At 40.5% G+C, this 13,236-nt stretch overlaps 1 protein-coding gene across 4 annotated transcripts in view; it reads left to right on the top strand.

Moving 5' to 3' along the window:
- The first annotated feature begins 231 nt into the window (after positions 1-231).
- Positions 232-13,236, top strand: part of FBXO25 (F-box protein 25) — a 33,413-nt gene continuing 20,408 nt past the window's right edge. For 3 of the 4 annotated variants that reach the window (XM_054179985.1, XM_009910209.2, XM_009910202.2), the window contains exons 1-4: positions 232-311; positions 4,557-4,700; positions 10,456-10,565; positions 11,957-12,006. In XM_054179985.1, the coding sequence (XP_054035960.1) occupies positions 4,564-4,700; positions 10,456-10,565; positions 11,957-12,006 (297 nt within the window). In that variant the 5' untranslated portion in view covers positions 232-311; positions 4,557-4,563. Of the gene's footprint in view, positions 312-4,556; positions 4,701-10,455; positions 10,566-11,956; positions 12,007-13,236 lie in introns of those variants that run through there. The other variant, XM_009910230.2, reaches the window with a different exon arrangement.

Below are 13,236 nucleotides of genomic sequence, written 5' to 3'. Positions count from 1 at the left end.
CATGCGCGCACTTCCGTGCGTAAGCCAAAACCAAGCGGGCAGGGGCGGACGCGCGGCACCGGCAGTGCTGGGACAGGCCGAGCCCCGCCCCCGCCCGACCAAAACATTGACACGTGCGCATCGCTCCTAGTCACGTGACGCGTTTGTCGCGGACGTCACAGACCCCTTCCGCCAATGGGGAAAGGTGCCACCGGGTAGCAACAAGCGTAGCAGCCAATCAGCGAGGCGGGGGTGTGGGGAGTACAGTTCCCTGTTACTTCCGGCAATAGCCGCGCGGCACGGGCCGGGTGCGGCACTGGCGCTGGTGTGAGGTGAGGGTGGGCCGGGACGTCTCGGACGGGAGCGGAGCCGTGAGGGCCCGGGTATACAAATGGGGAGGGAAGGGGTGTTGGGACGGTACACGTGAGGCCTTACCGGCCCTGGGGTTTGGTGTTGAGTGTGGGCGGAATGGCTTGAGGGGTTTTGGGCTGAGATTTAGGGCCCTATGGAACTGGAATGGTTTGGAACAAGGTTTTGGGGTCAGGATGGGCGCATGGGGCTGGGGTTAGGAATGATGAGCAGCGTGGGGTGGACTTGGTGGGGGATGTAGTGTCTGGAGACTGCCTCGAGGAGTGGGATGTTGGGGTATCAGCAGGCTGCGTGACGATGAGAATTGGGACACACAAAGGCTGGGACAGTGGTGGCCTGAAGGGAAGAAGGCAGAAGTGGGCAGCTCATTTGGAGAGGAGGAGGATGTGTGCCTTTTGGGAACTGAGAATTGCATGGCCTGGATGCTCTAAAATTGTTTGGGAAATAGCAATCAGAATAGGGGTGGGCAAGAGAAAAGCGAAGTAGCTGATGAATCATGATCCTCTGAACTTTGAGATTTTATTTAAGACCGTCATTTGATAGGAAAAATAATGGGGCGGGGTAGAGTTTGTGGGCAGACTCTGGCCTCTGAGTCATAGAGGCTGGCTAGGCTAATTCCTTGAAGATGGTAGTCTAAAAGTAATGTGCCTGTAGCAAGAACGTAAAGAAGCAGTTTGTAATGAAAGTTGAGTTGCTGAAGAGATTTTGTCAGCACACTAGAGGAAGAGATGGGTGTGCTCTTGGATCATTAGGAAATGAGAACTTTAATTATAGGAATGTATGAACAGAATAGCTCTCCAGTACAGTGGCAAAATAATAGGATGACTTGCTACAATTCTGAATGGCTTTGCATTGATTTTTCCACATGTACTGAGTTCTCTACCTCATGGAAAGCAGAACTGCCTTCCCTTAAAAGTGCAAGAATGGCTGGAGCAGTTGCTATAATCTCAAACGGTACTAAATTCGCGTACACATCTCTCCTGTGCTGCTTTCTGGTAGTTCTTGTTTCCTCAGTCCTTTTTCTGCCTCTCCTGAGGGAAAGGTGTATGAGATGCAAAGAGAAGAATTCTTGTTCTTGCTTATTTTTAGGAAAAAGACAAATCTGATCAATGTCTTAAACACTTGTCAGCTATTGACCACATTTATTCTGCAGTCATTTTTTTGCTTTAAAAACCCTGTTTCTCTGCATTGTTCCACAAAATCCAAGTCTAGGGAGATGATCTTTTGTTGAGGTGGATGTTTTAATAAATAAACAGCTGCTTGCTATTACTGAAGGGATAGTCCATAACATATGCTGGAACTCTGAAAGCAAGCTCTGGTCTGGAAGCCACAGGGATTGTGTAATGCAGTTCTGTACTGGGAAACAAAGTCTGAGTGGAGGCAGAGCAAAATCATGAATGTTCTTACCTGTGTAAGAAGTTATACTCCCTGATCACTTCTCATATGAAAGAAATGCATAGGAGAGGTGGCAATGATACACTGCAGCTTCTTAAAGTTTGATCACTTCCGAATAACAATTAAATCTGTGCTTTGTTCCTGCAGGAACTCGGAAGCAATGGGTTTGGTTTTTGGTGGGTGTTTGGTTTGGTTTTTTTCTAGCTGTGTATGTGCTGTTACTAAAATACCTTTAAATTTCTGACTTCATGAAGTACAACTTCTGAGCATCAGTGCAAGGCATTTTGTGGAATTGCTATGGATGGATGCACTCTTAGCTGGTGCAATAATGAAACTGTCTTGGACTAAGAATATCTGTTTCTTTGTGGATAAAAGCCCCAAGCACCCCCCCAGAAAAACCAACCAAACAAAACCCCCCAAAACAGGCAACCGGTATGAACCTCACAGAATTATGGAGTTATTGAAGTGTTCCACAAATATTTAAGGCATTTTTTAAAATTAAAAGTTCTGTGTTTTTCCTGAAAATGTCTTCTTTTATCATTTTTCCCTTAGATCACATGGTGAATATATCATACACATGCAGAAATCATTCTCTGAGCCTTTTGTCAGTGAGCCTCTGAGCTTTTTATATCAGTACTCTTCCATGTGTGTATGTGTGCTTCTTGATACTGTGTTGAAACCTTGCAGTGGAAGGCCATTGCTTTTCAGGTTGTGAACATCTGTAAAGTAGTGTGGTTTAGAGTGTGCAGCTATTGTAGTGTGTAATTTTAAACACCAGTACAGCTCCCTCAGAGGAAAATCTACATAGCACTTACACTGGTGGCCTGATAGCTTGAAGCCACAGGGCTTTCTTTCAAAGTTTAAGAATTTATAAAACACACTGAGCATGATATTATTCTGTAAATTGTCCTTAGGTTTGGACTTCAGCTGCTTTCATCCATTTGAGCACAGCACTCTGTTTTCTTGTACTGCTTTTGGCAAGTGTTTTTTTCTTTATCCTCCTGTTTTGTAACTTACCCTTTTAGCTTCTAACAATACGCATTCCCATTTTGCTTGCAAGTATGTGGTCTCAGTTTTTCCACTTCCTTTTCATATTTCATGAAATACTGAATTTCTTTCCCCCCCTAAGTTAACCCATTCAATCTGTAATGATCTCTGGTTTTGAATTCTTTGTGTAATTGTTGGGCAATGACATACCCCTGCAATAATGTTTTATTTTTATATCTGAGCTACTGAGCAGGAATAGTGTGTGAGCTCTCTATATTCACAGATTGTATCAGGTTGGAAGGGACCCTCAAAGGTCCTCTTGTCCAACCCCCCTGCAGTGAGCAAGGATACCTCCAAGTAGATCAAGCTGCCCAGGGCCACATGAAGTCAAGTCTTTAATGTCTCCAGGGACAGGGCCCAACCACCTCCCTGGGCAACCTGTTCCAGGATTTTGCCACACTCTCACTTCCTCCTTATGTCTAATCTACATCTATCCTGCTCTGGGTTAAAACCATTGCCCTTCATCCCTGTTGCTACAAGCACTTCTAAATGGTTCAAAAACACTTAATTTTGTCTCAGATGATGTTTTTGACTTGCTGTCTGCTGTTTTCTGAATCTCTTTCAGTGATTTAAGGAAGGGACTTCTAGAAGTCATCTAGTCCAGCCCCCATGCAGTAAGCAGGGATATCCCCAGCCGGATCAAGTTGCTCAGAGCCCCATCAAGCCTTACCTTGAATGTCTCCAGGGATAACTTATGTATTATATTGGGCAGATGCTGATAAGGAGTGTAAATGGATGAATAGATTTGTCACTGATGTTTGACTGATGAGGCCTAGTTTGTGGGGTTTTTTTAGCTTAAAAAATACTAAAAGATACATGCTTGTTAGAAACAAAGCTGGTGGTGCTACATATTAGCATATGTTTCAAATAGGAGACTGCTGGTTTTCCTTGTGTAGCTTGCATCTGATATCTCTCGTTAAAATAAGGATCAGAATGTGTGTGTGATGAATGGGAAAAGGTCAGAGTTTCCAACACGTAGAAAACCGCTTTGTCCAAATTCTTATTTAACGTGTCAGAAGTGAATCCACCAGTTTAAAAAAGGCAGCACAATGCTGTTGGAGCGCTACACCTGTGATGACCTGCATGTCTTTGGAGGAATTTCAGGAGACACTTCACAATGACTATGGAATCCTAGAAAGATTAAGTTGGAAAAGACCTCTAAAATCAAGCCCAGCCGCCAGACCAACACTGGCATGACCACTAAGTGTTTTGCTAAGTCCCACTGTATCACAGTCTCCATTTGTCCTGGTTAATAGCCTAGCATGGGCAGTGGCCCTCAAAAACTGAAAAAAATATTTGGGAAAATAAATTCCTTTACAGAAACCCAACTATACAGGGTAGCACAAACTCAGCATCTATAGTCTTAGAATTTGTGGCCTTTCAAAAATCTTTAACAACCATTTATTAGTCAGGCTTCAGAATTGGTAATCTGTTTGATCATGGTGGAGCTGCTTACACAGGCTACAATTTTGATCATTTTGGTATTACCGGTTTCCTGGACAGCCATGATTCTTTTCATTGTTTCTAAAGTAAACAAGGAAACCTGCCTTGATCTAATAAATGCTGAAAGATAAGGAGGTTACAGGGTTAAAAATGTACTCAGGAAACCACTGAATCTGTTTCTTAGATGGATGCTTTACAAAGAACTTTCTTTGCTCAAGGCAGTTTTTTTTTTGTACTTTAAGGTGAAAGAGAAAATGGAAATAATGACAAGTTTTGCAACTTTCCTTAATTAAATACACAAACAATCTTCTTGCTGCTTATAGATAAACCATGCCATTTTTGGGCCAAGATTGGAGGTCCCCTGGATGGAGATGGGTTAAAACAGAAGATGGATGGAAACGATGTGAACCTTTCAGACCTGCACTTGAGGATGAGAATAATCAACTGAATGATATCAGTCACACTGTGTAAGTTGAAAAAATAAAGTAGTTACTCTGCATTAATTAGTAGTAGGCAAGAATGCAAAGGTTGACTTCATTTCCACTTGGACTGCAGTCATGTGCAGATGATACAAATGCAACTGTGTGGTTGGTTAGTCAGCCAGACAGAAGACCTATGTGGAGATCATCTGTCTTTTATCACTGCTTCTTGTATTCCTGATTTTAGGCTGACAGATCCTGTATTAGGTTGTATAACTTGGAAATAAAAACCCTTAAAACCACAAATAACTAAATAAAAACCTGTCATAGACTTATAGAATTGTTATGGGTTGGAAGGCACCTCTAGAGATTGAATCTAGCCCCCTTCCCAAAGCAGGATCACCTGGGGCAGAACACACAGGAATGCATCCAAGCAGGTTTTGAAAGTCTCCAGAGGAGGAGACTCCACAACCTTTCTGTGTAGCCAGTTCCAGTGCTCTGTCACCCTCACCATAAAGCAGTGTCTGCTCATGTTGAGGTGGAACCTCCTGTGTTCTAGCTTGTATCCGTTGTTCCTTGTCCTATGGCTGGGTACTGCCAAAAAGAGACTGGCATCTTCGTCTTTACACCCACACCCAGACATTTATGGACACTTAATAAGATCCCCTCTCAGCCTTCTCAAGACCAAAGAGCCCCATATCTCTCAGTCTTTCTTCATAGGAGAGTTGTTCCAGTCCCTTCATTCTTGTAGCACTCCATTGACTCCCTCCAGTAGACTCCTGCCTCTTAAATTTGGGACCCCAAAACTCGATGCACTGTTGCAAATGTGATCTCACCAGGGCAGAGTAGTGGGGGAGGAGAAACTCCCAAGACCTGCTAGACACACTTCTCTTAATGCACTCCAGGATGCCATTGGCCCTCATGGCCACAAGGGCACATTGTTGTCCTATGGATAACTTGCTGTCCATTAGGACTCCAAGGTCTTCCTCCATGGAGCTGCTTTCCTGCAGGATGACCCCCAGTCTGTACTGGTACTTGGAATTATTCCTCCCCAGATGCAGGACTGTACTTGTCCTTATTGAACTTCATGGGGTTTCCCCTTGCCCAGCTCTCAGGCTATCCAGGTCTTGTCAAGTGCTATTTAAAGATAAAAGCAGTGCTTATCAATTGCAAGTTCAACAGGCATGTTGAAACATTACCTGGAAGTGAATGAAGACTTTCTGCTGCATGGGTGTTGGTTTAGGACTGCTTATGGCAGCCATATAGTATTTTTGCTCCAAGTACACAATTAAGGGTACTTTTATGGTAATCATCTAACACAATAGATGACTGTGTGCTTCTGTAAAACAGGTGAGAAAGATAGTAGCTAAATAAAGTAATCCTTGTGGCAAATGCCCACAGACTGGTGTGTTAAAAATAACTTTGTCCAAACAAATTTTTGCTTCATTTCTCTACAAAGAAGTTATTCTCAGGGATAGCATTCTTGGTCATGAATTCCAGCATAATGTGCTCATAATGAGACAAGGGAACATTCAGTGTTTTGGCTTCAGTTGAGTAAATGATACAGTAACTGATCTGATTTAGAGGGAATTTACTGCTAAGCAAGGACTTGCTGTAGTTGTACACCTCTGTTTTCTAAATTTTTGAAATAAATTTCAAGAGTTGCCAAGCAGTGAAGAATTATTAATCAGCTTATCTTGACCTACTGTTTTCTTAATGCTTCTCTTCTTTCTATGTTCATCTGTCACTGATACTTGTGCTTCTTTTTCCACACGGTCTGGCCACTGTGGATAAAGCAAATCATGATTATCTGTAAGAGAGTTCAGTAAGCTTCCAACACAGAGGTTGCCTTAAGTACTTTAGAAAAAATCTTCCCTCTCTCATATATCTTTAATAATATCATTGGCAAGTGAAAGGAAATCTAACTTCATTCTTCTAGCTGTTTGCACAGTCACTGAATAATTATATCTTGTGTGTTGCTTTAATGAATACTCTTTGGCAGCTGTGACATAAATGATAGTTGTCTTTGTGAATATCATTAAGACTCCTGCTCTTCTGTTCCTAATTATATATATATATATGTGTGTGTATATCTTTTTTTCCAGAGGGCAAGGTGTGGTATTTTTACTGCCTCTTTAAGAAGCAGTAAAGACTCCCCTTAGTCTTGAAAGAACTTAGTATTGAACTCTCATGGAATTGTCTTCCTAGAAACAGATTTAAATCAATTGGGTTTTGAAAGATAGTCCTGAAATTCAGGACTAAAATGTGTATGTTAATTTGAAGGGACAGGATACAAAATACTTAGAGTGTGGAAAGTTTTCATAACATCCTAAGTGTTTCATGATTTGAGCTTCTTGAGCATGTTCGCCAGAATCCCATACCCAGGGACCAGCTCTCTCTGTGGCAGATGCCTTCATCTGTAGTTATTCCCCAGTTACCTATTTTCCTCTTGGATATCTCCTGCTTAACAGAGCTGAACTATGTCATATACTGTGGCCCTGGTTTGTTTCTTTTCTTTAATTTTTTTCCTGTCTTTGCAGTTAAAAATGTACATTGTCCAAACGTAGACTGCAGAATTCAAGTTGGTACTTGTTGGCCAGATAGCACTACTTGGGAATAACTACACTGCACTTTGAACTTTGGATCTATGACTATAACTTGAACATTGTATCTCTGAATAAACCTGTGTTGGTAAACAGCAATTAGTGTCTATTTGTACATTATAGAACAACTTAGGGTGGAAAGGACTTCTGAGGGTGATCGGGTCCAAACACATTGCAAAGCAGGGACAAATGATGTTGGGTTGTATACAGCCTTGCCTTGATTTACCCCCTCTCTGGGTTCCTGTTCTAGCTTGTCTTACCCTGACTGTGATTTTTGTGGGGTTTTTTGTTTCACCCTCCCCTAAATCTAGTAAGAATTTGTTATCACAGGTTGTGTCCATTATCACTTGTTCCAGACCATCACTTATTACAGCACATCTCTTCCAACTTTAAAGTCTAGCTCTCTTATTCATACCCTAATATTGGATGTTGACAGTAAGTAGATTTAACTCCACCACCACCTCTTAACACTGACCAAAATCAGTTCTCTTACCTTCATGTATTGTGTGCTCCGGTACCTAATCACCTCAGTAACTCTTCAATGCCAATGTTCTTACTGTATTGAGGAGCCCCAAATGTGACACAGCACTCCAAATGCAGCTTATCATGCCAAATAAAGGGAGATGATTACTTCTTTCAGTCTGCCCAATACACTTTAGTTAGCTCAGACCAGGGTGTAGTTGGCTTTAAACAACAGAGGAGCATACTGCTGTCCTGTGTTCAGCTTGTTACACATATCACCCATGGCTCCTTTTCTGCAGAACTGCCTCCTATCCAGTCTGTACCTAGGCTTGAGGTGGTTCTATCTGCAGGGATTTGTATTGAAGTACAGCAATGTGTTGTGTTTTGGAGCAGAGAACCTGCCAGTGTCTTAAGCTATTTGGAGATGATTGTCTGTATAGTGAATAGAGACCTCAGGTTAGGTTATCTACTAACATCATAGAGCACAGAGTAAGAGTGAGGCTTGGTAAAATACTTCCTTGTGGAGGAAGCATCTAGTAAACAATGCATAAATACTTGTTTCTCTTTAAGCTGCCCTGTGAGTAGGGATGATGGTCTGTGGTAGCCTGGCTGGTTTTACTTATTTTCACTCATTACATGGAATATTTTACCAAAATACTCTACAGGATTTTAACTAAAGGTAGTACTTGAGTATTCCAGAGAACAGTTACAGCAAATTTCCTTTAAAAGAAAAAACTTCAAGGTATGTCATTAAGTAAAACTGTCTTGCCTCTTCTGTGGCAGAAAGTATGGGTAGAATTATTTGCCAGACTTTGTCTTTTATCCATGTCACATGCTTTCTCTTCTAAAAGATTCTGATCACATACAGATTCAGAAATAAACTTTCAAGAGATGTGTATAACTTTAATTGAAGAATGTCTTTCAAAAATAGAAGTTTTTACCTTATTTGTTTAGTCATCCAGTGCATTGTCAATCTAGTTGATGAATTAGTCAAAAATGGTAGATCTAATGATAATCATGCTTGAACAAACATCACTTGTACAGGAACTCAAATTATTTGGAATAATGCTTGAATAGTTGCACTTTAAATTAGATCCATTCATAAAACAGCTATGGGAAAAGTGAGACCCTCAATTCTGGAGCTATTACTGAGCTGAATAATTAACATTATAAAAGTGCTGAGTTCCTTGTATTCAAAGTATGGAGTTGCTGGAAATGTGGTTGAGAGAGTGCTCATTCAAGCCCTGTGTGCTGAATGTTGGCCATGACTACCTGTACCTATGAATTTTAGCACAGATACCTATTTCCAGTGCCATGGTACTGTGTCCTTGAAGCAGAGTGGGGGAGAGAGAACAGCACTGCCTTACAGAATTCGATGTAAATCCCTTTCAATAGCTTGCAGCTCAGGAGTAAAACTGTCTTAAGCTTTCCTTTGGAGGCAAAGGGAATCAAAATAAGAATTTTGTGATGGTGATGCTCCTTTTTTGTGTGTGTTAGGCTCATATGAGCTATTTGGGCTGTCAAGGCAGTCTTTTCAGTCAGTGTTTTTTTGTGCAATTCTTTAAGTGAATCTGGTGTTCACAAAAGTTTCTGGCACTGGACAGAAGTCCTTGGATTTGAATCTAGTCTCAGATAATTTTGGCATTTGCCAAATATGTTTTGATATTGTTTGGTGCAGGCACTTATCTCAGGATTTTCCATGCAGGGGTGAAGCTGTAAATGGCTTTGAGTCTCTTCTGAAACACTAATGTGTCTCTGTTGGCAATTGCATGACTTGAGGGCATTCCATCCTCCAGGAGAAAAGCAGCAAGGGAATGAGGAAGAATAGCTGGAGTTCTCATAGCTCTGTCAGGTTTGGCAGCATGTTAAGTGTCCCCAAGAGGTTATTTAAACACTGCTATGAAATGACTTTTTTGAAAAGGCTGAAATTCTTGTATGCCTTATGTAGTGCACTGTAGGCCTAAGGATACAAGGTATTTTGCTTTTAGATGCTTTAGGATATTTTTTTATGAAGTGCATCATCAAGACAAGAAAGTAAGAATAGCTGTAAGTTGGCAGTATTATGTAGCTACTTAAATCATTGCAGGTGCACTCAGATGTTGTGCAGTATTACGGTAAAAACATTAAATTAAGGCTTCTGTCACACCAGATGGCATGTGCAGCACTTGATTCAGTTTCTTGTATTTGAGCTTGGTGTTTAGGAAGTGCTTTTGGAAATGATGGAGCAGCTTTGTTACTCATTGCACAGCTTTCCAGCTTTCTGGAAGGAAAGGTAGCAGTCCCTGGAGAAGTGCGAATTTTCCTGTCCCATTCTTCTGATGTCTGTGGGACCCTTGCTTTCATTCTCAGTAAGAGACTTGAACTTGTGGTTTGGGGGTTGTTTTGTTGTTTGTTTGTTTCCTTACACCAGAGCTTTGCAGACAGCCAATTGTCAGTTAATACTGTCTCTGCAGCAGTCCTTACTAAATGCCAGTAATGACTTACAAGATACCTATTAGGAAGATAATTTTGTGTATTTAATCACTTTGTCACAAAATTAAACCCTCCTGGGAAGAAGAAATGATACAGCCTGTTTCTTGAGATATGTTTTGCTATATGCCATCAGGTAGAGGAACACTGGAGGAAAAATTGTGTTTGTTTTTATTTTCCAACTGCCAAAGTTCAAGGGAGAGAATTATAAGCTGTGTTCATCTCAAATATTCAATCGCTGCGGTTCTAATTAGTTGCGTTTATTTCAGCATCATAGCTGGTGACGGTGAGGATGAAGAAATATATGGTACTGAAGATTGTGAGTTTGCAGCCAAGAAAAGGAAAAAAGATCATTTTAGGACTAACACAGATTCACAATGTAAGGCTGGAGTTTTTTCATTTATTTTGGAAGGCTCTTGTAGGTTCAGTAAACTTTTGTAATAGTTGTTCATTTATATTTATCTACGGAGTAGTCTTCTGAGTTTACTTCTGTATTGGCATCAAGTTGTGGTGTCAGAAGTGATACATCTTAACTGGTCTGTGGCATTCATCATTTGTTGGGGGGGTGTTGGGGGTTTTTTGTTGTTCATTGGTGTTTTATTTGTTTGTTGATTTGGTTTTATTGTTGTTTTTTAAATATCCAAAGGTAATAATTCAAGAATAGTAATCCCTGAATAATAAACATTTTCAGATACTAAACACTGTTCAGTTTTGTGGACTAGTTTTAAGTTAAATTCTTCTGGAGGCTTATAGAAGCTTGTGTTTACTGAAACAGCTGGTTTCTTTTTCCTTAATTAAAGTTTTGATTAGAGAAACAACTCCAGAATTGGTTCATAAACAAACATATTCTGACATAAAACCTATATCTCATGGTAAATAATGTATCAGTATTGAATTTCTTGAAGAACAATTACTTTAAAGAAAAAAAACAACAACCAAATAGTCATTTTGTCAGTTTTCAGTCTTAAAAGATCACTTGTACTTTGAAATGCAAATATTTATGACAGCAAGTAAACTTAATGAAGTAGAGAATTTGGTAGAATAGATAAAAAAGTAGTAAGTTGATTAGCAATGTGTTGCCATTCGTAATGCTTTGATATGGGCATTATTTCCACTATTTGTATATGCCCAAAATTGTATTAGAAATGGTCGTGCACAAAGCTGCAAGCTTCCAAAGGCTTGTCTGAGCCTAATGTATTTTGAAAGATTCAAGTGGCTGTATGTAAGAGCATGCTTTCATTTGCCATAAGACCTCTGAAAGCTGAAGGTTTGACTAGCTGCCTCTGTTGGTCTTGTATAATTGACTTCCCTGCAATATCTGCAACTAAGTAGGCATGGAGCAGCCAGTTTTCCAGAAGAAAAGGGATTAGAGGGGTAGTCAGCAGCAAGAGTTGCTGCCTTCTGTACTTCCCAGTGTTAAGCACTAAGGAGCCTGTATGGTTAAAAAAAGAATTGGGTGTTTTGTAGGAAAAAATGAGTGGTGTTGGTACACAGTGCCCAAAAATTGTTCTACAGCTGTCATTTTTTTGTCAACTCTTGTGTTCATTTATCAAATTGGTTAACTTTTCCTTTATTGTTTTTGAAGTACATAACATCTGAAAATTAGTAGTCATCCTTTTCAGCCCTTTTAAACTTCCTTCATTGAAACTGCTTAGCCATCTCTTCTAGCTTATGAAGCATTTTATCCAGGATAGTGTTTTGTTGTTTCTTTCTAGAAAGCATTACCTAAAGTGGAAGCCTAAAAGTGCTCATATTTTGATTTTATTGTAGGTTTTTATCGTGAAAAGTGGATTTATGTTCATAAAGAAAGCACCAAAGAAGTAAGTGCTGCATGCTGTGGGTCTATTCCTATATCTTTGTGCTCCTTAGTTAACAAATAACACATCAAAAACAAGGCATTTGTGCTGATTGGTCTTAAGGGTTATGTACTCCTACATGTGGTGAGGCAAAGGCAGCCAGGAAAGTCACTTTTGCGTGGGTCTTTGTGTCAGTGATGTGGCAACTTGCGGAGTTGGGCATATAGTTCTCCAGTTGTCCAAGCCCGTTTGTCTCGTATCTGTACTATGTGTCTTTGAATTCAAATTGAAAGTATTTGCAAAACCAGAATAATGTCTCCAAAGAAGTTTTCTGCAGGCAGCTATTTGATATTTTGGACTCTGGAAGTAAATTTGAACACGAGTAAGTAAAAAAATCATCTTCAACTTCTACAAAGAAGACTTCTATATTCCACAAAGGCCAGTTGCTTTCACTTTGGGATACAAACTGTATCATGAACTGTAAAGGGGATATGAAAGAATTTGAAATGACCTCTTGGAGAGCCAAGTATTAAAATATATCCATTCTGTATAGAGATACTGTCTTGAAGTCTGAATTTCATTCCTGTGTTTATTCCTATGGTTGGTTATCTGGGATGGGTGGAACTTGGATGCCTGTAAGGCTTTCATCCACACCCCCAGTGCGTGGGAGAGAGGGAAGAAGGTGGGTGTGGTGATCCTAGCCATGCAGGCGAAGCTGGCTTTGCGTTTTAGAGCTGAGAGAGACTGTAAAGAGATCTGTACTTGGGAAGAGCATGGTGCTCACAGAATCACAGTGTTAGGGACCTCAAGTTGTGGAGAGCGTTTACATAGAGGAAACAGTGGAAGACTTCACTTTGCCCGCCACGAGTCTGGAGGCTGCCCTTCTATATCTGAAGGGTGTTACAAAGCCTTTCACCAAATTCATTGCCCTCTTTACCAGTTTCGTTTCATCTGTGATAGTTACTTACATGGGTCTACAAGTCTAAAGCATGCCTTTCCCTTTCTGCCATCTCAAATTTAGGATAAGAAGGAAGAGGGAACAACAGACTGTCAGCAGTCATTATGGTGAACCACAAGGTTGTGAAGCTGAGTTTTCAAACTCCATTGAGACCAAAACATACATTGCCTAAAATCATTCATTGCTGTCCTGTAGAACCTCTACGTTGAGATTATATTTTTTATTTTTCCCCCACTTGTGCAGAAGTTGATGTGCTAATGAAGTGTGATTATTAACTTGTCTGTCCTGTCCTTTAG

The sequence above is a fragment of the Dryobates pubescens genome, chromosome 3, assembly GCF_014839835.1.
Source record: "Dryobates pubescens isolate bDryPub1 chromosome 3, bDryPub1.pri, whole genome shotgun sequence".
In the NCBI taxonomy this organism is placed as follows: domain Eukaryota; kingdom Metazoa; phylum Chordata; class Aves; order Piciformes; family Picidae; genus Dryobates; species Dryobates pubescens.
The sequence above is the reverse complement of the archived record's forward strand: the minus strand, read 5'-3'. Positions and strand labels throughout refer to the sequence as shown.